Here is a 25,190-nt window from a genome sequence, read left to right as displayed (position 1 = left end):
CTCGTCAATCCGCTGTCCGCTCGAAGTCATACCTCCTGATCGTTACCTCCGTCTCCGTCCGCGTCACCCTGCCACCCTCGTATGCGCTGTCGTTCTGTCTACCGTAGCATCTGGCAGTACACATGTGTACCAGAGCCGATAAGCAACATAACAAGAACACACCTCTCTCGATATGTGTGCTTGTCTGGTGAAACAGAAAGCTCAACGAGAACCCACGAGCTCGGGAAGGCTCCTCTGCTCGGCGCTGCCCGCAACATCGTTTGCGTAGCGGGCGTTGGGCTGCAGTGGGTGGGGGTGTTGTAGTAACCGGCGGCGGCGGCGGCGGCGGCGGAGGGTTGAATGGAAAATGACAACGCGACGACAACGACGACAACAACATGGACTGGTGGTGTGTATTACAAATACTACCGTAACATAAGTTTACAACTTTCCTCCGGTTTTCGTAGCTGCTGCTTTATCTTATCTTCATTGATGGTATTTCGCTAGTGTTGGGGAAAAGTATTGAGATCAGTTCTTCAAAAAACTTTGACATATTTGACGTAGGACAACGAGTTTGATTTCTATATGGTGGGAGGGGGGTGTAGGGGGCACTCTACGAAAAATTAGGAGATTTCCAATGCATATTACATAAAATCGTTACTGCGATATATGTTATCAGCCATTCCATGCCAAACCGATATAGTAGCTCTCAGATTTTCGTGAAAATTGGTAGTTTTGTTCTTCATGGCAAATTATCAGACCCGTTTTTTATATATATTTTTTTTTTTGTTAGGGTGACTATTTCCATTTTAGGGTGGTCCGAAAATCCATTTTTTCGCATTTTTTCCAAAAATGACTTTTTCCGGAAAGCTGAGAATTTTTCACATAACATATCTCGAAGCCAGGGAGGCGTTTTTTTGGTTTTTCAGTTATTATTTTTTTAGTTATTTTGGTCCGAATCTTTTTTTTCCCATTTTTTCCACTGCAAAAAATCATAACTTTTGATCTACTGGACCGATTCAGATGATCGATGTATCAAATTAAGCTAGTCTTGTTTCAAAAAAAATATTACGCTCTGAATACAAATGGATTTTGTTTTCGTAATTATTGATTATATTTGTTTTTATAGCTCACATCGTTTCAAGACCAAGGGTGCCATATTTTTTTAATTTTTTTTTTTCCTGAAAGCTGAAAGCTTATTTCTATGCGACTAGACTGGATGTATGTGACTATAATCCAATTAATTGGCAAGTGTGTTATTTTTTTCAAAAAAGGCTAGCTAGTATAACTAGTTTAATTTGATATGTCGATCATCTGAATCGGTCCAGTAGTTCAAAAGTAATTAATTTTTGAAAAAAGTCATTTTTGTGAAAAAAGGGAAAAATGATTTTTTGGACCATCGGGTAACTTTGAAAAATCATAACTCAGAAACGAGAAAAACGCCTTCCTGATTTCGAGATGTGTTATGTGAAAAATCCTCAGCTTTCCATAAAAAATATAAAAAATATAGCGCCCTTGGTCCCGAGACCATGAAAACTATAAAAAACAAATACAATCAATAATGACAAAACCAAAACCTGATTTTTTGCAAGTGTAGCATTTTTCTAAGAATGACTAGCTTATAAGCTTTAGTTTGATATATCGGCCGTCTAAACTGGTTCAATGGTTTAAATTTTTGAAAAATTTCGTTTTTGGAAAAAAGGGGAAAAAGTCGATATTGGATCACCCTAAAATAAAAATATTGGATATTGGATCACCCTAACAAAAAAATAAAAAAATACGGGTCTAATAGTTTTATTCCGCAATTTTTTTGGTTTCAACAAAAACAGTGAAGATAGAAAACAAGTAAACAATTAAACGAATAAAGGGGTATGTTTTTTTTCTAAATTTTACTCGCTTTTGACTGTGGAGAAGGGAAGCCTCCATAGTATCAATGAGCAAACCGTTCGCGAACGGTATGGAAGAACTAATTCACCAAAAAGAGTGGAAAAATCGAAGTTAGCTGTGACAAGTCAGGAATTGGGTAAACAAAAATATTTTATTGGGCAAATTGAAAAATATGTTTTTTCGTTGCTTTCAATCCGTTGTTTATCACCCTTCTAAACTCGAGCAAACCGCGAGTAATTGGTTCTCTACTTCATTTACATTAGAATTAATGAAAAATGTGTATATATACTTGTAACAATGCAGATAGGAGTTTGGCTCCTTTAAACTTATGTAATTGAGCCTGTAAAAATAAACGATTTAATAAAAAAAAATCCGTTGTTTGGCCTATTGCGTGTTTGTATGTGTTTTCGTGATAACCATTACCGCATTTCTTGTGAATATTAAAAAATGTCGTTAGGCGATTTATTTTCGATTGAACTATTAATAATCATGATCTGTGATGGAACCTTGGTTGATTACCAACAGAAAATGTGAAAAATTGGGCGAATCAAATTATCGCATACAACATTATCGGTGAGAAACATATTTTTGCATACAATTCGAAGAAGATGATGCATCTTTTCTATCCCCAACAATAAAAAAAATAGGGGGTCTCCGTAGCCACATTGGTTACGCGTTCGCTTAGTAAGCGATCGATCGTGAGTTCAAAACTCAGGGCCCTCATTGACCATCTTTGTGTTGTTACAGAATAACTACGTCCACGCAACAATCATCAGCGATGGAGATCGATCCACGGTCGAAATAAGATCGATTCATCCATACAACTGCTCTGCTCTGCAAGACACATCGGGCTACTGTTCTATAAATAACTCAACAATGATCAATCAACTGTCTCCGCTGTCCGGTGGTCCAACTGGATAATGGAAGAAGAGAAAGAATAACTCTTACGCCTAAATGGCTACTGTGTGAATGTACCATATGCAATGGTATAGAAGGAATACTGGCGAATGGCAACTGTGTAATGTGCTAATTATAGATATGATAACCATGTGACATGTACACGATTAAAATTCGGCTTTGTTACAGCTAAAATGCTAATGAGCCTTAAATAAATAAATGGGATATAAAAAAAATAAAAAAATTAATTCCATTCAACAAAAACAAAAACTCCTATCTAACATTCAATGTTGTTCCTGACACCTGACACGATTCAAAAGGATTCGTTCATTTAGGCGAATGGCTCTTAATTTTTTTTCGTGACGGACAAGGTGGGTCGATCCATATTGAAAACTCTGCTACACTTTTCCATTCACCTTTCCTACATTTCCTACATAATCCATATAAACTTTACAAGGTAGCACTCACAGTCATAAGATATATTTTCTGCATCAATTAGCAATTTAATTATTACGACACACCATAGGCAAGCTAGCTATTTAAACTTTATAGAACGCACTGATTTCCTCCGACTTGCACTGTGTTCACGCGTATTCTAGAGCTTGCCACTCAGAATGCATTCAAGGCGTGTTATTTGGCATAGAAATCTCAACTAAGTACTAATAAAAATGACGCAAGTAATACTACATTGAGACGGCGAAGTTCCTCTAAGAACGTTAGTGCCATTGAAGAAGAAGAAGAAGAAGAAGAACGCACTGATTCTTATGGTATTCAGCTAAATTAAATAAACGAAAAAAAAACGACATATTAATTAATATTCCTGTTGGGACGGTATTATTAATAAGGATTTTTGTGTACATTTACGAACATCGATGCAACAAAACCAGAGAATGTCGAGTTTTTCGTGTTAGTGTTGGAATATCTATCTGATTTTGATTTCCAATAGATTACTATCGAAGATAGAATGTATTCATAATTAATGGTCCCGGGTTTATTCTACTACTACAACTCCTACAATCCGTTCGAAGTTAATCTCAGTTCTAATGATAATCGGGTTTGATTGGGCCAGCATTTGGAGTATTGAATAAGTTAAATTTACAGATTTCTGAACATTTATAAAAACTCAATTCAAAAGCAATCGTTGGACGGCACGTCCTACGTCCTACGTCAAGATTCCGTTCGTGCCTCTAGGCCCAGACCTTTCTATTTTTTTTTACTTTCTGATGTTATTACAACAATTGTGGCGTGTGGATTTCAAATATTTTTTCATATACTTAAGGTGAATGTTGATGTCATATTGTTGCAAAATGCGAGTCGAGTTTATTGTGAAATAAATATTTTGATCAGTGGAAATAACTCATTTGACATTCACTAACAGTATGGTAGATGTTATGCCTAAGCAAGAATTCACTTAATGGAAGGGTTTTTCGCTCTAATGGAGCCAATGTGAAAAACCAAGCTACTAGCTAAAATGCCACTTTCAACATTCAAAAGTAAATGAAAAAGAACTAAAACTATTGATTATCTGACTCATTTACAATCTCCATGGGCAGACGAGAATAGCGCTTATCGATTGTTCTAGCAACATTTTTTACATGTTATTGATCCATATTGATCCATATTTTCTACACTGAATTTTTAGCTTCCATTCGTGGATACTTCCCATTCAAATTTATTCAAATTTCTTCAATTTTCAACTCAAGTCATCAAAGATGTGTGTGGTAGTACAGTATAGCTCTGAAATGATAGTTAGGCCATGTGCTAAATATACAATGTGTTAAAACCTAATAATGGAAGACTTCCTGTCAATTTCACTATAGAGCAATCTAACGCCAAATGTACTGGCCGCTGACTCGACCCTCTCCGATTTTTTTGAAACTTGGTACTTAGGATGAAAACTTATTTTCATTGTTATATGACCAATTATATGATGCTGGACAAAATTGTTGTAAATTTAATGAACTATTTAGGAAAAATAACATTTTAAATGCACTGTTAAAAAAGTTTACCCAAAAATTGTATTAAATATTGAAAACATTACACAAAGTTTGACTTATTGGGGTACCGTGTCGAACTCACCAAAATGAAAAAATGCTTCTTTGAATATTTATATTTATTATACTTTGCGAAATCTTAACCATTTAAGAGAAGCAACATGGAAAATAGGATTAACGTTCATTTCAACTAGAAAAAAAACTATACATAACGTTTTAAAAGTGGAAACATTCGCGCCCAGAGTCGATGTCGCACCCGGGTGCACGATTTTAGCAGAATGAACCGAATTTATATGAAGAAATTGGATAAACATGATTGATGGCGATGAGATGGGGGTGCAAATCGACTCTTTCCGGGGAAATTTTGCACAGGTCATTTTTTTGAGCCAATAAACAAAATGTACATAGTCGGTTTTTTGAATTCGATGATTTTTTTCCATACCTTCATTGCCACTCAGAATAAGTACCAGAAGCTTGATTTCAGACCAAAAAAACATTTTTTTTCGAGATAACACCAGATCTCGATGTTTTATGCATTTCTAAGACATTTGACTTGGATTTTTTTTTCGATTTCCAAAATTATGTTTATAAAATTTATATTCATAAAATTTCAATTTACTTTTTAAGTTGCCTGTATTTTAATGTACACTGACATGATACAATAAATGAGGAACAACATGTTTAACATAATGTGGACAGGATTCTATGGAAGCTCATGTTCTACGTGTCTTGGGTAAACATTGAAAAGAGTACCCCGCTATTTATATTATGGAAGAAATAAAACAGTTGGTTCGAGAGTATTTCGATTTAGATGAGCTTGAAATGGCAGTTAAAGGAGACATGGTGAAACACCCAGAAATCCTTTCTGAAAAATTCAAAATTCATACTGTCAAGTAATTTTTTTCAGATTATACGGAATCGAAGAGGTGTTATTGCGGATATTGTGATATTGCTTTTACTTTATTTGATTAAAATGTGCGTTGGATTAGTCTCATTGAAACTAACGCAATGAGTAAATACATATAGGATTATTTCAAACTATGTTAGGAACATTATTTCAATCACATAATCATGTACAAAATATTGATTCAAAAAAAGTATTATTTTTTTACGTAGGGCTACGTCTTTGATTTCTGTACCGGAGTGTAAGCTCAATGTATCGAAAACGAGAAGGTTATTGATCCGAAAATTTGTTTCAATGGTTTAAAAATTGCCTTTATGACAGTCTGTCTTCAGCTCACTGAACTTTCACGTATACCGTTTAGCAAAATGTTGATAACAATATGCTGCGAGAAAGTTGATATCGTCGATTAAACAAGTTCAAGTTACATGTCTAAATTGAAACTGAGTCCCTGAAGTTCATCAAATCAAGCAAATTTGCGGTTTGAGAAGTACGTACACTTGGGAGATAACTGCACAGGGAAAAGAAAAATACATTAATCGTTTAGCCATTTTTCCGTTCTCATATTTTGGAAGTCACGATAAATGAATGAAATGAACAAGCCATCATGCCAAACGTCAGACTTACAAAGAAGAACGTAATCTATCATAATGCATGAATTGACCTAAATTGGGATTTGCTTGCAATTGAATTCGAAAATTGTTTCATATAATCACTGATTTAATCAATACATTCAAATGATTACTAATCCAAAGGTAACCCTACGTCAATTATGCGGTTATATCTTAGGTATAACCCACCTAAAGTTTTATTAATTAACATAAAAAAGTCTTCAGTATCCTTGCTCAGTATATATTGCTGAATTGGCAGCAATACACTGGGCGCTGGACAGCGTCGCCTCACGACCTGTTGAACACTATTACATTGTAACGGATAGTCTTAGCTCTGTCGAAGCTATCCGTTCAGTGAGGCCGGAAAAGCACTCGCCGTACTTCCTTGAGAGAATACGAGAAATTTTGAGTGCTTTATCCAGACGCTGTTATGTCATTACCTTTGTCTGGGTCCCTTCACATTGCTCCATTTCGGGTAATGAGAGGGCTGACTCATTAGCAAAGGTAGGTGCAATTGAAGGCGATATTTATCAGCGTCAAATCGCCTTCAATGAATTTTATTCTTTAGTTCGTAAAAATACCATCGCTAACTGGCAACGCAAGTGGAACGAAGATGAATTGGGCCGGTGATTCCACTCGATTATCCCTAAGGTTAGCCTCAAACCATGGTTCAAAAGTCTGGACTTGAGTCGGGACTTTATTCGGACCTTCTCCCGACTCATGTCCAATCACTGTTCTTTAGATGCGCTGCTTTTTCGTTTCAAGCTTGCCGACAGCAATCTCTGCGTTTGTGGCCATGGTTACCACGACATCGAACACGTTGTTTGGTCGTGCGAGCTATATTTTGTCGCCAGATCGAATTTAGAAAACTCCCTTCGGGCTCGAGGAAGGCAGCCCAATGTGCCGGTGAGAGATGTGTTTGCTCGGTTAGACCTTGATTACATGTCCCAAATATATGTTTTCCTTAAAGATATCGATCTTCGAGTGTGATTGTTCTTACATCCTTTCCCCCCCATTTTCTCCTCCTTTTCGTCCTTCGCGAGCTATCGGTTCCCTAACATTAGAATAAGTTAAATTGTTAATACATATTAGATGTGAGGATAGTTTAAAAATTCAGTGTGATGTGTGAGTATGAATGTGAAAGTGAGTGTGAGTGTGAGTGTGAGTGTGAACATGGTTACAATCTCCTTACATCCCATCCTTTTCCTAAAGAAAATGTGTCACCCTTCTAAACTCGAGTCGACCGCGAGTAATCGGTTTCCTATTTCATTAACCGTAGAATTAAGAAAACATGTTAATAGTAAAAGTATAGTTGAGAGTTTAGCTTCTTTAAACCTATGTAACTGAGCCTGTACAAATAAACGAATTATAAAAAAAAAAAAAAAAAAAAAACATAAAAAAGTATAAAACAGAACTGAAAACATTTGTATTTTGAAGTGTCACTTACGACACATTGAAGAGTTGGAGAGTATTTTTTGAACATTCCTTCAAATGCTTCAAATCCCAGTAGGAAACCCTACTGTGACATGTGCTGGAATTCGTTCCCACCTCAATAAGCAATATTGTTTACAGTTTGTGGTCGATATCGAGTTGACTACGCAGTTCAGTCGCAGAGTGAGCAACGAAATACACTAAAAGCGCTGAAGGATTTTGACAATTCTCTCCATCAGTAATTGGTTATAGAAGGTTCGCAAGACATATACGTGATACATGAATCGAAACGAAACGCAGCGTTCGTTGTACCGGGAATGGGAGAGAAGAAAGTAAACATTGCGATTTAAGCTCCGCCATAGTATATAGTTCTACGTGCCTGTTACAATAAAGTTAATTATACATCCTTTTGAAACGACATCTTCATTAAGAGTCTAGTCTAGACGAGTCTAGCCAGCAGTCAGTCAAACAAACAAATGTGAAAGGTGATATTTAATTTGAAAACCGTTCGCGCAGCTCAGTGCAAATATGTTGTGCCTATTGCACATTAATAGTTATTAATAACTAATCATAGTTGTTGAATATAATAAGAGTTTCCTATGAAGTATATTGTACACAGAAAACAAACACTGTCACATATGAACGGACACTGTGGTAACAAGAATTATTGCAATTAAGGTTACGTCTGATGGCAATTTTCTCAAACATTGAGAACATAACAGAATTTGCAGTTTCTCTTACCCAGTCTTGGTCCTTGTCGTATTGTTCTCACGAAGGAATGAATGAATCATCACTCAATCATGTTCAGCTGATTCTACAAAGTGTTATTTATTTATTGTAAAGCGAGCCGATGACACCAAAAGTCTATGTTATTTGGAAGCGGATTTTTTGTAGTTCATATCAAAAAAATATTAAAAAATAAATAAAAATATTATAAAATTACGTACAATTTGACTTTTCACCTTTTACATTTGTATGTGTAACTATTAATGTATGAGATCCTGTTTCACCTGATAGACGCTTGAGAGCATGCCTTATTTCAATATTCATAGGACACTCTCCAAATGGCCCCAGTAACTTGCATAAAACATTCTACAAAAAAAATCAACTGCTCCTAAAATTTTAAACATTTTCACACCACGATCCTCGTTGAAGCCAAGTGGAATATCAAAAGAAAAGTCTGACGCTCTTCATTTAATGCTATTCCAAGTCACGATTACAGTAACATTGTTTCCTCACGTTCGCTTCATTTCGGGGCAAATTTTCACCTTCGTCCCCGATCATAATCTCGACACGACTTTGATTTAAACTGTGCGAAGTGAACGGACGAGGACAAAATTCTTGTGGGAAGACAAATTCTCGCACTCGAGAACCCGTCCCCTGATTCTAATGTCGAGTCAAGCAAATCGAAAATGCATCGTTATCAAGTAATGAACAAGTCACAATCAATTGAGCTATTTGAAAACGAATTGTGTGTTTTGTTTTTCGCTCACCTTTGCAGTCGAAAGTTATCTGCGTTACAGGATGAGTAGGAATAGAATAAAAATAAAACACATTTGCATCGTAGGAAGAGTTCAGGTTGAGAAAAGTGAAAAATATCAATATTAAATATGAAAGAAAAAAAAAGACAAACAAAAAAGACAAAAAGAAAAACTTTATTCACAACAATATAGTACTCTTCCAAAAACACCGATCGAAATAAATCTTAACATCGTGCTCATGGTTCGTTGCGCATGAAAGTATTTTTTACTGTATAAAGAAAGATGGAAATCTCGACAAGAACAAGACCCGAATGTACCAAATGTATATATTTACTCTCGGGTGTGTTTTTTTTCCACTAACCCGCCAGAAATGTTTCCTCGCATCTTGCTAAGCAAGTTTTTAGAGGTTATTTTAAAAACGTTCCACATGTATTGGAACGATGTGGAAAAAAAGACAAGCAAAACCTGAAGCCGTAGCAAAAAAAAACAGGCACTGGAGGAGCGATGTGTGAATGGGTACTTCGGATTTTGTGTACCAAAACTCGGCGGGAGGGATTTTTAAGTAGGAAACAATCATCGGTTAGTCCGCTGCGTGATGGGATGGTGGGGTATTTGGTATTGCGAAGAAATCGGATGGTACCAGCGTCGTGAGTTGTTTGAGCATGCAGATTACGACGCATCGATTAGCTCGTCTATCATTTGAACATTCGTACAACATAAGCCGCTCGCTCTTGTTGTACATCGTATATATTCAACGGGTGCTATTATTAACACCATTGGTTTATGATTGATTACCGAATTGGAACACCTTCTGACTTGTTTTGATTTGATACTATTTTTGAAATTTCAAGCAAACAGATATGGTAATCTTTGTTTTGCTATTCTCGGATGCTTTTTTTAATTGGTTAACCTAAACAAAAAGTTCCTTACAATTTAGCAACAATTTGTTGGACATGAAATTCCAAGAATGATCGTTCTCGATATATTTTACACTCTTGTTTCACGATTCACTTATTGATGACTTACTCCTTGTTGAATCCCCTGATTTTGGATAGGCTGATTTAGGGTAGGTTTCGAAAAGACACACGATGCATCCTCATGAAGCTAAATGTCCAATCTCTTCCTGCCGGTTGTGTGATCTGGTTGAATTCGTGCTGGATTTTGTTGGCTTCGATAAAACAAATACCAGGCACTATCAGGAATCGCTTTGTTTAAAACCCTAGAACTACCGACCGGTCAAAATGACCGGTTGTATCATTTTGTCTTAAAATTGTATTAACATTTTCTAATAAAGTTGTAACTTTTTCTAGATATAGTTTATTCCATTTGAAATTTTTATATTATGACAACTAAACATCACGTTGATCGGTTTGGTAGAAAAAGGTATGAAAAAGTCACAGGAGACTTGTGTTCGAGACACGACCGCATGGTTGTCGTAGGATTACATTAGGGTATCTGTTGCATGCTGATTTTGAATATGTTTGAAGATTTACACCACCAAATCTATGTTAATTTGATCACTCCACCAGTGTTTACAACTGAGTGATGATGACAGAAGGATGGTGATTAGTCGTTGGATGGTTCGTATCAAGATAGAAGATGCCGAAGTGGAATGAGATATGACGAAACCCGCCCTCTGTGGTCCGGGACGGGATGGCTCCTGTGTTATGTATGCATGGAAAAGGTAATTTTCTTTATAATGTTTACTTTCTGAGTCAACCCATTTCCATTTTCGCTTCAAAACTAACGGAATACTGTGTTATATGCCTCAATTTCAATTTCAAATTTTCGCACATAATACTTACTTGCATTATAAAAATGTCCTCGCAATGTATTTGCAATCCAGATTTCTCCCAGGAACCTTGGTTTTGAAGTCTGTAGTTTCATAAAATATATAATTTCATTAATTTTCACTCAATAGATTGTTATAGAGTGCCCATAAAGATTGATGCAAAACTCTCGTGAATCTATCAGATAGTGATTGAGCAATAATTGTGAGTACAAGAGAAAGCTTTTATCTTCAATTTCGACCAATCAGAACGAGGTATTTTCGTTTGAATAACGGTAGAGAGTTTTCAATATTATTTACTTCAATTAAAATGAAATGTTAAGGGAGGCCTAAATCGATTGACGTATAAATATCATCAATCCATCATGAAATGACTGAATTGAACATTTTTCACGATGCCATCGATTTTCGTTTTTCAAGTTGTAGCACTAATATGTTCCCAAAAGACGTAATCCTACGTCAAAAACTGTCGGTATTTCTAGTGTTAATGGTCTGTTATTGTTGACACGTCTCTTAGACTACTCCCTATCAACTCCCAAGGTACTCGCTGACATATCATTGCAAAAGTGCCCAATGTCCATAAAAGAAAGATTTGAATCTAAGAATTATTTACTAACATGAACCTCTTCCTCAGAGCTGATTTGAGAAATACCGAGGTCTGCCACTTTGAATCTTCATCTTTTGGACCATTTCGAGCATTCCTAGAGTGCATTTCTTCCAGATGTATTTCCCCTTGTATGTCCTGTATGAAGACATTTTGCTTGAATAGTTTTTCACAAAAACGAATACGCATTATGAACTACTAAAGAATGAAGGAATTCGTGACACTGTGGTTTCGGACGTTCTAGTTATTTCAAATTTCTTAGTCGTTATTCCGAAAATTTAATAAATTAGATCAAAACAACGCAATACATACCTAACCTTAAAACTTTCGGCTACTGTTAGGAAATGCATTTGCAATTGCAATTTTATTTTAAATTTTAATGATATACAAACGGTGTATCAATACCTTTGACACTTACTTATGTACCTGGCTGGCTATGATGGTATGACACCCCTCCCTCCTCTGGAATGGAGAGAGGGTCCCATAAAAATAGTACACATATTTCAACCAAACATGACAATTGAAGATTTCCGGAAAACTCTGAAGGAAAAAGGGAAAATTCGGAAAATTTAATTTCCATATGTTCTACGCACGATGGAACGCACTCCTATATCTTCTTCTATCTATACCAATAAAAAAATATTGTCGAATCGGAGGCGATCTGGCGTAGTGGTAACATCCATGCCTCTCACGCTGAAGGTCACGAGTTCAATTCTCACTCCCGACATTCTTCCAAAAATGGAAGTCAAAGTGACGAACCAGCCAAATGAGTTGAAAATCACTATAATACAGATAAAAAAAGAAAAAAAATATCGTCGAATGTGTTGATAAGAGCAGAACTCGAGGAAGGGATTGTCCGATTTAGGGCTGTCTTTATCCTATCGTATTTTCTGTATCAAACATTTATTCCATGTAACGGAGAAACATGTTATTTGCAAGTGGTTGAAAAATCTTGAACGAGAATTGTGTCTGAAAATAATCTGATATTATAATGATGAGTTTTGTTAGAAATACTTTATATGTTTTATAGTGAAAGGTTAATACAATGGGGTCGATTAGAAGATCAATCAATGAACAGCTGCGATTGGACCCACGAACTTGCTCATAGTAAGAAAACGTGAATGTTTGAAGGTATTGATAACAAAAAACATATTTTGGGCGGGACGAAGTTTGCCGGGTCAACTAGTTGTGAATAAAAACAAAAAAGTAACCTACAAAGAACAGCACCGATGTTAATTTTCGTCTGCAGAAAATAAAGTTCTCATTGTTATCGAGTAATTTTTGGGATATTTTTCGTTACGTGAATGTTTTAACATCACTTCTCTTCCAGTTTATCGAATCAGCGGTGAAGTTTTCTCATTTTTACTCCAGAAATATTGACGAAAATAAAATACTAATCAAGTCGAGTAAGACGGACACTCCACCGACAAAAGGCAAACATTTTGTTTTGAAAACAATTTGGTTATCTGCTCCTTCTTATATTAACAGATGCCCACTAACTACGTATGCAAGTGCAACCACATATCATGGACGAATCAGCAGAGCGGTATTTAAAACATAATCCGAATTTGTCAATCCGAATGCCGGAAGATATTTTAGACATGAAAAAATGAGAAAAATCACAAGCCCTTTTAGGTGATTTTAGTCTAGCTTTCTTATTAGATCATTTTTAAGGCATTCTAGAAGACCTTCAAAACTTATCGGATACATAAAGTTTTGCCTCAAAATCAAATTTTATTATAAAAAGAGACCTAGACCTAGGTGAGATAGCTATATATTTTTGTGAAATTCGCGAAAAAAATAAACTTTTACTTAGGGTGTCCGTCTTTACCACCCTTCCCCTATCTTGTTTATACGTGCGTGCTGCTGGTGCAATAATTTGTTAGACGAATACAGTGTTGCAAGATTTTTATGCTTAAATATTTCAAAAAGTCAAATTCGAACTTTTGTCCCTCACTATTCTACAGGAAAACATGTGCTATCAATTCAGTGGGACCACGAGCTTATCGGACAACCAAGTGATTATCGAACTTTCTGTTATCGAACAAAAAGTGTATAGTTAAATATACTACTAAATACTAAATCTGTCTAATTATGCTAAATAAAGTATTGAATTTTATGATAAAATAGTGGATTTCTTTTACCCCCAACTTAGTAACACTTGTATTAAAAAAAACCAACAGTTCTCGGATGATGCAATGTATTGGTGAGATTTTTGCGTCAATCGATTTCGTCACTCCATAAGATTTTTTTTTGCATTGAAGAAAATAATATATGTCACCTTACTATTGAACTATTGAAAAATCTCAACCTTTGCCTAAACGAAGATACTGCCTTCCGATTGGTCAAAATCAAAGATACAATCTTCCTGTTGTACTTACAATTATTGCTCAGTCATATCTTGATGGATTTATTATATTTTCTCATCAATCGATTTAGACACTATATAACAATTCTTTACAATGAATAAAATAATACATTTAAATGGAACCTACTATCAAAACATTTAAGTTACAATACGTTTTTGAAATCGAAGTTTTAGAGACGATTGAATTGTCAAGTTTGATTCCACCGTTAACTTCTAAACACACATAGCTTCGGAAATATACCAACAATGAGTGAAATATTTTGTGGTGGTGGACGAATGTCTGGTTTTTCTGAAAATATAGCATTTGTTTATACTCGTATTGCAAGCGCTCAGTGCAAAATGGCGTCGAAAGAAGAGAAGGTGCGAAGAACAATTATGTGCGGTCGCAACGAAAATCCGGATCTGTCGATAAGTGCCAAAAAGCTTGGATTTCCTCCAAGCACTGTTCACAGTTTTTTAAAATCGTTCGATATCCGCTTGACAACAGCTAGGAAGAAGTGAAGTGGAACAAAAACAGATTTAAGGAACCACAAGGATGCCAAGGTAAAATAAATATTACGGAGGAGACAAGATTTTATGTACCATTTCTCGTAAAATTAAAATTTCGTCAACACTCGTGTACACTTCTAAGCACCAACAAGCCGTGAAGACTTTCAAGGATAAAACTTTTCCGAACCGTAATGATAAGCAGAATACGACGATCAAACACAGGCTCGTAAGCTTTATCGCGAATATTTTATGAAGTTTCCAATGGACGATGAAACGTATATCCTAGAAGTCTTTAAAGTGCTTCCTGATAAGTATTTTTAGGTTTACATGCCATATGCAGATGTTATCGAGCAAGCAAAAGTTTTATCACTACGGAAACGGTGAACAAGGAAATCTATCGTGATGAATGCTTGCAGAAACGATTGTTACTGATTGTTTATTCTGAGACCAATGTAATGAGGATGAAGTCCCCATCTAGCGTGGATAAGGCCGCCGGAGTGACGCAATCCAAGTCGGTCGCCGACCCGCCTACGGATGCGACGGCCTCTTGCACGCTAACATGTGTTCCTCCGATTGCCCGAATGGTTTGAAACATAAGAGATACATAACATAGAAGCATAAGAGACGATACTTAAGTTAGGACGGCATACGTTTCCCTGGTGCATTACGTTCGCCCGGTAAATTTTAACATTGAAATATGAAAGCTATGTCTCAGAGCAAGTAATGGAGATTACATTGACCTCAGAATATGTTTCTTCACGAAATAATAAATTCATGATAAAAATTGCGCTGCGGTGTCGTTAATACCTAAGTACCATTTTTTACCAGGTTTTCCACATTTTCATGGAATCCATGCATTTTTTATGTTAAAATAACCTGCTTAATTTTCGAAATATTTTATTGTCCGTGTTTATTTTAGCCTTAATAAGCAATATGGAAGGAAAAAATTATAGGAGGTTGTGTTCAAGACACGACCGCATTGTTGACGAAGAACTACGCTGAAGTTTAATTCAAGTCGCTTGTTTATAACTACGGGTATTATTTCATAATGCTAGGAAAATTTTAAATAACCATTCTACCAGTTTGGTCGCCCTGAAATGTTTTTTTTTATTGTAGAATCATTTAACGATAAATGTTTGATGATTCATTCTTGTACTCGCAGAACAATACAAGTTCAAGATAAGCGCAGCTGTCATCCATACAAAAGACTTTAAACTTCTTCGGTTCATCCGTCTCTAGGCTTCAAAAAGGCCCTTGGGAAACTCTACTCTTTCCTTATATTACTCCTCCACCCTCATTGCCTTGAGAAACCCATCTGAGATCCCTCACTGTCCAGCCCGCCCAGCAACGGTGTTTCCAGTTGGTGTCCTCACGAAGAATGAAGTTTGCCTCAGCAAGATCCACTGTTTATACTCTAGGCAAATACTCCCCTTCGTTCTTCTTTTTTTCCTTTGCCCACGAAGACTTTACATTTTACGATTTCACCTTCGTTGCTCGTCTATAAGTTTCTCGTTATTGACGGCTCTGTTCGGGAAAGCTCACAAATGGACATAACAAATGTATCAGGAAATGGGAATGCTTCCAATTTTCATCAATTTAAACCATATACAGACTATGGGATTGTAATGTACAAATCTAATTTCCGATTCGTTTGATATGTAAATCGTCAAAATCTGTTCGCGGCAAAAATAGTTATTAACGTTAACTTTATTTCATAAAAATGTGACCTGTTTTCTGATTTGGCTACCTTAATGAAAGACGTAGTTCTACGTCAAAAAGACCGCATATTGATTGTGTCTACACTAATTTCTAAAAATAACACAGCGAAGTCTAGCATCATTTTCAAATTTACTCAATATTTTTTTTCATTTAACTTCGTATTTTTGTTGCTCTTTGATGTTGTTTTGATTTAATCTTATTTACCAACAGGAGATTCTGCAAAACTCATCGCTACATTCGAGTAAACGCTGCATTCGGGTAAATTTCGCATTTGGGTATTTGTTGCATCCAATATAACAAATACGCAAATGGACATTTACGGGTATGTGTTACATTCGGGTAAATGTGCTTCGAATAAATGTGTTGCGAGTGAATGGTATTCGGGTGGATGTGACACAACCGTTCAGATGAACACATGAAAAATTGGTAAAATTAGCGTTATAATAAACAAAACGATAGGCACACGATAGAGCGTTTTCTTTCATGAAGCTTATAAACAAACAGTATTTATTTCAATATCCTTTTTATTATTATTTTCATTAAAATAATCTTTCTTAATTACATTTTGAGAAAAAAAATCGCAACTTCACATTTATTCGATCTACGTGTGTCGCAGTTATGTTTGCACATTGCCATTGTCACGCTAATACTAACACGATTGTCTCAACGTTAATTACAAAATAAATACACGATTCATTGGACGGTACAAAAGCGAACGCAAAACGTTAAACTTGAGTTTACATCGTTTGTTACTACATAAAATCCAACATTTTTCTTTCAAATTCACGAGCATCTTATTCTTTAGTTGCTCCTAAACGAATACATAAAAATAATTATAATGATTTGTCTCAATTACAAAAAGAATATTTACAAAACGCGGTCTCTATCGATCAAACCACTGATCAATCAGAATATCTTATTTGAATAGTAGAGCACTTTTTGTGATTATTATTGTTTATGTGATTACAAATCAATCAATCTGTTACAGGAATAGCATTGACCTTCTGGTGGTTTGTGATCTCCACACCGCAAAGTTTCTGTTATCACTTGTGTTTACGATCACACTCTTCCTCCGGCTGAAATCGATCGTAGCGGTGGAATATTTACTGAAAATAAATCACGCGATTTTGATTTGAATGCATAATATGCCCTATCACGGATTGTTTTCGGATTGTCGTTCCTCTACTTTTCTATTTATATGCGGAGATATAGTAAGCAATCTTAACAACATGAGCCAGGAGTATTCGAGCAGAACAATCAACAGAGATTAATTTGCTGACATCTGCATTTTAGTCGGTTATTTCCCTACTACGAGGAAAAGGCACATACGCTTTATAACATTATGCTTGAAAACATGTGAATATTTCTACCCAACAACAAGCCAACCGCGACTTTTCAAAATGCTACGTTAATATATCCGAATACATATATCTATGGGACAATAACAATTGGGCACTCGTCCCGCAATTTGCCTAATCGATGCATTGGTTCTACCATTTAGCTGTATAATCAGCACATCAAATCCCTACTACTCCGGCTTTCCGACCTATTATTACATAGCAGTCTCAAGTGGTTGCGAATAACTTCGGCTGTCCGAGCTCAGCATGGTGGGCATCGGAGGCAGTGTCTCGTCGAAGTTGGTTTCCAGCAGGGCTTCCGATCTGGATCGTTCGTAGTTCGAGCGTCGCGGTGAAGTCGGTGGAGATGTCTCGTTCGATGCTTCGTACAGAGTTTTAGGTCGTACATTGTCTGTGCGTGGCGGTGGAATGATGGATTCCCGTTCTCGACCGGGAATAGCGTATTTCTTAAGCGCTTTCATGTAGGATTCCGGCCTTCGAATCTCCCTAGCATCGGCACTGGGAGGTTCAGGTTCAGCGGGTCGACGAACTTGAATGCTAGGCTGCTGATACTCGTGGGGAGAGCTAAAATTTAAGCGATCAATTTTCTTATCGTATGGCAGTGTACTTGCACTAAGCTGTGATGTGTTGTTGCCAGGAGGCTCCGGAGGAGCTGGCAAAAAACTACTGTGACTCGTACTGGATGGCAGTGGTTCATACTCAGGCAAGCGATTCTTCAACTCATTGAGGAACGATAGATTGTCTCCCTTCACTCTCATGGGCAGTGTGCTGGAATTCCCGTAATAATCTAACCCGGCTTCGTCGTTTTCACCCGTATAATGAATTATTGGCGTGTCCTCATTGATTGCCGTGTTAACAGAGTTGTTACGCGTTACCCCCGAGTAGGTGGTCGAGTTGTCACGGAAGCCCTCATTCCGGAACGCCAACTCGAATGCCGTGCTGCCACCGTTCGAAGCGTAGCTCGGCAAACCATACACTTTGGTACGTGTGGGGCTGTTACCGTTTGAGTGCTGCATGAAATCGGATCCACCATTGGTGGGTCCGTCGCTGTAACCCAGCTGACTTTTCAGCTGCTCGGTGTAATCGTTGCTATATGGCTGCTCCTGCTTCTCGTACATATCGTAATTAGTTTCCGAGCTTAGCACGCTCTTGTCGACCGACTCGATGGAACCGTTTGAGGCCATTTTCTTATAATCAGTCGTGCCGGTTGTTGCAGATTTCAGCGTATCCGTTGAACGAGAAACAACCTGCGAAAACAGATTGAGAACTATTAACATCCATAACTTTATAGGTTGTGTATGTATGCTAGATTCTAATGGGAGATTATAGATTGCTGTCTAATGCAGTGCACTTACTATTTTTAAACATCCTCAGGCTAACGAGAGTGCAGAAATGTTTGATAGAAAAGTATTGGAAATTACGTGTTAGGTGCTGTTGCTAATAGATGAATAGTGATAGTTAAATTAAAATTAGAGCACAAATGAAACCCAAAATTATCGCTTAAAAACTTAATGGGCTGTAATTTTCGAGAATTTTGCCATTCCTTTACGTACATGGTAATGAAACTAGAATATACAAAATGTATTGATCTCTGGTTTTGCCTTTTCCTAGTAATACAAAAAAAAACCTATTTAGAATAAGAGGATACAAAATGCTAGATCAACGAAATAACAAAACTTGAATTAGGCTTATAAATTAAAAATAAATAAAACTGTTCGTGGTATTTGTTCACCAATATGTTTCGATTCTCTTGTCCCTAAATGTTATCCATGTTCCAAAGCAAAAGTTCCGCTTCTTAACAAAGATCGTTTGAAAAGTCTGAGCCAAAATAAAAAGTACTTGATTGTTTGGGGTAAACGTTTTCCATTTTTCACGCGTACTCTTCTTTTAGGTTCATACACTTCATCCAACGTTGCCCAAGTTTGTTGATCCCTTTCGAATTACAAAATTTGTCCAAGTCTGGAAAGTAGCCACTCGTTTCTGCAATCACCTCCTCGTTTGAATAAAATCTTTTTCACGCTAGAAAAATAGGGAACAAATAGTAATCCGAGGAGAACTTGGCAGAATTTGAAATGAATTGGAACCCTTTTTCCATTAATTTTGCGATCACAACTGCTGATGCGTGAGCTCGCATCATTTGTGTGAGATTTCGACGTGAAATGATATATTTGCATTTGGTATACTGATTGTATCTTATAGTAACTAGTTCAAACTTACACTGATGAACGCAAAAAAAAACAAGTATTCCAATATAAAATTTTTTTCAAACTTTACGATACTCCAGTTAATACTACGTAAAAGTAGGAAATTTTTAGACCATTTTGCCGTTTAAGTATCGTTGATTTATTTTTAGAAAAACCAAAAGTGGTATTTGTTCTTAAATTGGGTACTTTTAGGGTATGACATAAAAATCCACTTCATGGTTTATTTCAAAAAATCAAGAAAAAAAAAGAATTATTAGTGGCTTCGATAACCAACTGACAACGCTTTGTCACACTCTCCACGTGATAACCTTAAGTAGAATTGATATATTGACAAGTTCTGCATCGCAAACTGTTGGTCTTGATAAGTTCTAAAAGTCGTACGACGACAGTTTTGATGTAGAATTTGAAATATAAAAGTTAGAGCAAAAAACCCTTTTTTTCATGGTCACCCTAATGCAACCTAGAAAAAAAATGCACTAAATCAATTATATTGAAATATATAAAAAAGGTTTGTTCTACAAAGTTGTTTGAAATAACTGGGGCTACAACATTGTCGAACTGTGTATATCTCTATCTATAAAGCTAAGAAAGTTAGATTTTTTTATTCCATCGACAATTTTGGTCACCCTATTTTTGATAACACAAAAATGAGCGCTTTATCATATTTAACAACTTTGTCGAAGACAATTTTTGTCAAATGAATAAATATCTCCCATAAAGTTGTTTTTGAACGCTTTCTATCTAAGTTGCATCAGGGTAACCATGAAAAAACGTGAAACTCATGATTTCAATTTTAGTTTACTCAAACACAAAAAATAACATAGCTTTGACAATCACATATAATATAGAGTGAAATTTGTCCTTTCAAATTCCGTCAACGAACATTTTTTATTTTTGCCCCAGAAATAATGACAAACAAATGAAAAGAGCATATTTTTTTGGAAGAAATATCAATAACTTTGAGTGAGGTTGTGATATTGACAAGTTCTGCATCGCAAAATGTTTGTATTAATAAGTCCCAAAAGTGCTTTAACGACAGTTTGTATGTAGAATTTGAAATATAAAAGTTAGAGCAAAAAAAACTGTTTTTTTTTCATGGTGACCCTAAACCAACCTAAAAAAACGCTATATCGTTTATTTCAAGATAGGAAAAGAGAGAGATAGGAAAAAACTTTGTTCTACAAAGATGTCTCAAATAACTGGGCCTACAATATTGTCGAACTATGTTTACAGTTTTTGTCTAGAGAATAACTGTCGAGCTCTAAATGCTTATTTCCACTTAAATGCATCTCCTGGGCAATTGTGCATTGGTTTGATCCTAGCCGATCGGCAGAATGCTGTTGTTTTCTTCGAAATATGCATTCTCTTGCTGGAAGGTGTAGTTATCCTTCAGCCCATATATTCAGTATGGATTCTTCCAGGTTCTCGCACAAAATTTCGATGTAATCATCGGTAGTTAAGATACCGTTGACCTGCTGTAAGTTTCCCATCCCAGCCTATGAGAAACAACCCCACACCATGATGCTCCCATCACTGCACTCCAAATTCGGTTGTAGATCGCTCAAACTTACTCGAACTTAGACTCGTCGGAACAAGTGGCTTGATGACATGGTCCCTCGCAAACTGAAGTGTTTCTTTGTTGGTGTTGCTGATCATTGGTCGCTTTTTGGCGAAGTATCACTTCAGGTCCCGTTCCACCAAGCATCATCGAATGGTGCGATTGGAATGGCCCTAATCCAACCTATTTTTAATCGCTCGAATGGTCGTTCGTGGGTTTTAATTTACTTCCCGGATGATTATCTTGTCTGTTCTTGCTTCAGTCTTAAATTTCGGTCCTCTTCCCGGTCGATCGGCCACGCTGCCGATCGTTTCGCATCACATCACATCAACAAACCAACACAAGCAGCCATGTCTGGACATGGCAAAGGAGGAAAAGTGAAGGGAAAGGCAAAATCCCGCTCGAACAGTGTTGGTCTCCAGTTCCCCGTATGTGTATCCGCCAATTGCTCCGCAAGGGTAGCTAGGCCGAGCGCGTTAGTACCAGTGCACCAGTCCACCTAGCCGGCGTTATATAGTTTCGGTCGCCGAAGTGATCGAGTTGGCTGGCAAAGCTGTTCGGGACGATAAGAAAACCCGCATTCAGAACAGACCACATTCGTTTCGGTGGACATCAAGACAACAACAGGCAGTTGCAGCGAGTGGCGAGTGGCAAACGCAATCGCAAAACGACAGCAGGTAGCGGATGAAAAAAGTTCGTTCTTTATACAAACTGCTTTGGTGGCAAATCCAGAACAAGGCGGCATCGAGGGCGTTCGAAATGGTTTTTTTTTTCAAAACCACGAATACTAAGTTTTCTAAATTGGAACCATTCCATAGAACACGGCGCTTATTAGGGCCATTGAACCTTTCAAAAAAGAGTTTACGAAATACAGTTCAATGCATTCTAAAATATTATCCAAAATAATAATAAAACACAAAATGATTTTTTTCATAATTTGTTTGCCAGGATATGAGGATATGATGAGTATGAGAATTTGGCAGTTGTGCTGAGCTTATTGATGGTTGCGACTTTCTCGATTATTCAATTTTCACCAATTCTTAAATTGCTTCCAGATTGAAAGTACAGTAATTTACATTTAGTTCGACATTTAGCTAATTGGACGGACCTGTAATGCGACATATTTAGTTGGACATTTTTGTAAAGATAGAGTTCGGGGTCCAAATTATGACCCAACATGTCCCAAGCTGGATGGGACGAAATTTTCCAACTGTGAATCCTGTGGCGAGTGGCAAACGCAATCGCTAAACAGGATGGTTTAGCCGAACAAGATGGGTATATCGAGTGATAATAAAACAATAAACTCTTTAGATTAAAGATGACTTTGTGGTCCTGAAAAGGACCCTTTTTAGTGTTTGCTTTCGAATCAGCAGTCGGAAAACGCTCTTTATTTGGAACTGGTATACTTCTTCACCGCTTTGGTACCTTCGGAAACCGCATGCAAGTTCACCGGGCAGCAACAGACTGATTGCGATCTGAATTTCCCACGCCGTAATGGTTGACCGCTTATTGTAGTGGGTCAGACGCGGGACTTCCGCTACGATACTCTCAAAAATGCATTGACGAAGCTCATGACGCTCATTGCCTTCCATGAGAAACCGGTGTCGGAACGATAATATGACAATATAATATGACAATAAGAAAACCCGCCTACAGAACAGAGCACATTCGGTTCGGTGGCAACAACTAGTTTCAGCGAGTGGCAAACGCAATCGCAAAACGACAGCGGGTAGAAGAAGGAAAAAGTTTGTTTATACAGACTGCTTTGGTGGCAAAACCAGCCACCGTAAAAAACGGCGCTTTTCAGGGCCATTAAACCTTTCAAAGAAGAGTTATTAAAAGTTTTTCACAATACATTTCACAATGCATTCTAAAGTGACATAATATGACATATAATATAAACCGATTTATTTTGTTTATGCTTGTTCTTGAGCTTATTGGTGGCTGAGGTCTTTTAAATTGATCATTCAGTTTTCACAAACCCATACATGGTTTCCGAATTAAAAGTGGCTTCAAATTACAACACATTGTATGCAGGATGGCATTAACGAAATTTCTCGGCAGCAAGAACTGCTTTCTTTGGTTAATAACTGATGTTGAAAATTGACTGACGTTACATCTGCATTGTATAGAAAAATAACTAAGGAGCTACTACAGCAGACTACAAATCTTACAATTCATTCGTCTCCGAAACCACAGTTTAAGGTACGATAATATGCTCAATAATGAAATATATGATAGTGAATGAGCTGATGACCACCTATGCATTCCCTATCACAGCCATCATTTTGATTGTACGATATGTGCATACGCCGAAAGATGCCCGGCGTTGAACATTTAATAAGTACAAAGCCTTCAGAAAAAATCAAGAATCAAGTTTGTAAAAAAAACGCAAAAACACAACACCGAAGGTTCTTTTCAGAACCCCCAGCATGTTCATAAAGAGTAAACAGTAAACTAATCCATTTTTCAGGTAGATAGGTAGGTATTCACGTAGGAGAAGAAAATAAAACAATATATTTGAAATATTATATATATTTAGCAAAAGCTGTCCCCTTTGTATAGTCCTACGTCACTCCGGTTATGTCCCCGACATTACCCACCCGTCTTTTTTTAAACCCAAAATGTTTTAATTAATTTGCTTCTGCCATCGATAGTCAATTTGTGGTCATGACCGATAAGAGTAAGCAGTAAGAATTGATGAGAGTCGAAATTATTTAACTGATTCTTAATGACCGAAATGATTATTATAGCACGAAAGAATTCATGAATATAATCATTATATAATGCTTCCCGTGGCCGAGTGGTTAGCGTCATAACTAACATGCCGGGTTTTCGGGTTCGATTCCCGTTCTGGTCGGGGGAATTTTTCGTCAAAGAAATTTCCTCCGACTTGCACTGTGATCACGCGTATTCTAGAGCTTGCCACTCAGAATGCATTCAAGGCATGTTATTTGGCATAGAAATCTCAACTAAGTACTAATAAAAATGACGCAAGCAATACTACGTTGAGACGGCGAAGTTCCTCTAGGAACGTTAGTGCCATTGAAGAAGAAGATAATTATATATTCTTCACATAAATACATCATTAGTCTAAATTCAGAGAAGGACAAGTGAATGTGCAGAGGTTATGAAGACTCAGTAATTGTAGAGTAACTTTTATATCCAGTGTGATATTTTATGTTTGACTGGTCGAGTCGTACACCCATCCAATTGGTCAACTTCAACAAAGCTTCAACTTTTAGTTGCTTTAAGTGTTTCAAGTATGACTGTTTGAAAAAATTCTAATGTTAGCATGTCTATATTTTTTTTTTTTCAATTTCGTTATCGCCGCTATTCCTGTCTGAAAAACAGATTACCAGTTCCCCATAGTCACAGAAATTTTATTTCTGGGGTCATATACTCCAGCAACTGTTCTGATACTCATTTTCACCCCATCGGTTTATCATTACACACATTATTACGAACGTTGGGACCGCCTTCATCTCATACTGTACGTGAATGTTTGATGTTGGTTCAAAGGTAACAGGTGAAGGAAGGCCTCCAATGCCTTTGAGGGTTTGCTTCGCATTGCTCATTATTCCATGCCAAACCGATATAGTGGTTCTCAGAATTTCGTGAAGAATGGTAGTTTTGTTTCTTACCCCAAAAATATTTTTTTGGGTAATTTTTATTATGGTACCCACTTCCATTTTAGGGTGGTCCAAAAATTTTTTCCCCTTTTTCCTAAACTGACTTTTTTTTAAATTCATAACTTTTGAACTACTGATCCGATTCAGATGTCGACATATTCAATTGAAGCCAATTAGCTAGTCTGAATTTTTGAAAAAAGTCATTTTTGGAAAAATAAAAGGGGGGGGGCATTTTTGGAATAATGTCGTCGAACGAAAAAGAGCGTCGTGAATTAATCCTGCGCACTC

At 36.8% G+C, this 25,190-nt stretch overlaps 1 protein-coding gene across 6 annotated transcripts in view; it reads right to left on the bottom strand.

Annotated features, from left to right (window-relative positions):
- Positions 1 to 16,674: 16,674 nt before the first annotated feature.
- Positions 16,675 to 25,190, bottom strand: part of LOC129775387 (protein bark beetle) — a 69,515-nt gene continuing 60,999 nt past the window's right edge. For 5 of the 6 annotated variants that reach the window (XM_055780077.1, XM_055780081.1, XM_055780078.1 and 2 more), the window contains one exon: positions 16,675 to 18,755. In XM_055780077.1, coding sequence (XP_055636052.1) covers positions 17,703 to 18,755 — 1,053 coding nt within the window. In that variant the 3' untranslated portion in view covers positions 16,675 to 17,702. Of the gene's footprint in view, positions 18,756 to 18,863; positions 18,884 to 25,190 lie in introns of all 6 variants that reach the window. The other variant, XM_055780082.1, reaches the window with a different exon arrangement.

This window comes from Toxorhynchites rutilus, chromosome 3, assembly GCF_029784135.1.
Source record: "Toxorhynchites rutilus septentrionalis strain SRP chromosome 3, ASM2978413v1, whole genome shotgun sequence".
NCBI classification, from domain to species: domain Eukaryota; kingdom Metazoa; phylum Arthropoda; class Insecta; order Diptera; family Culicidae; genus Toxorhynchites; species Toxorhynchites rutilus.
This window is presented reverse-complemented; position numbering and strand designations above follow the sequence as displayed.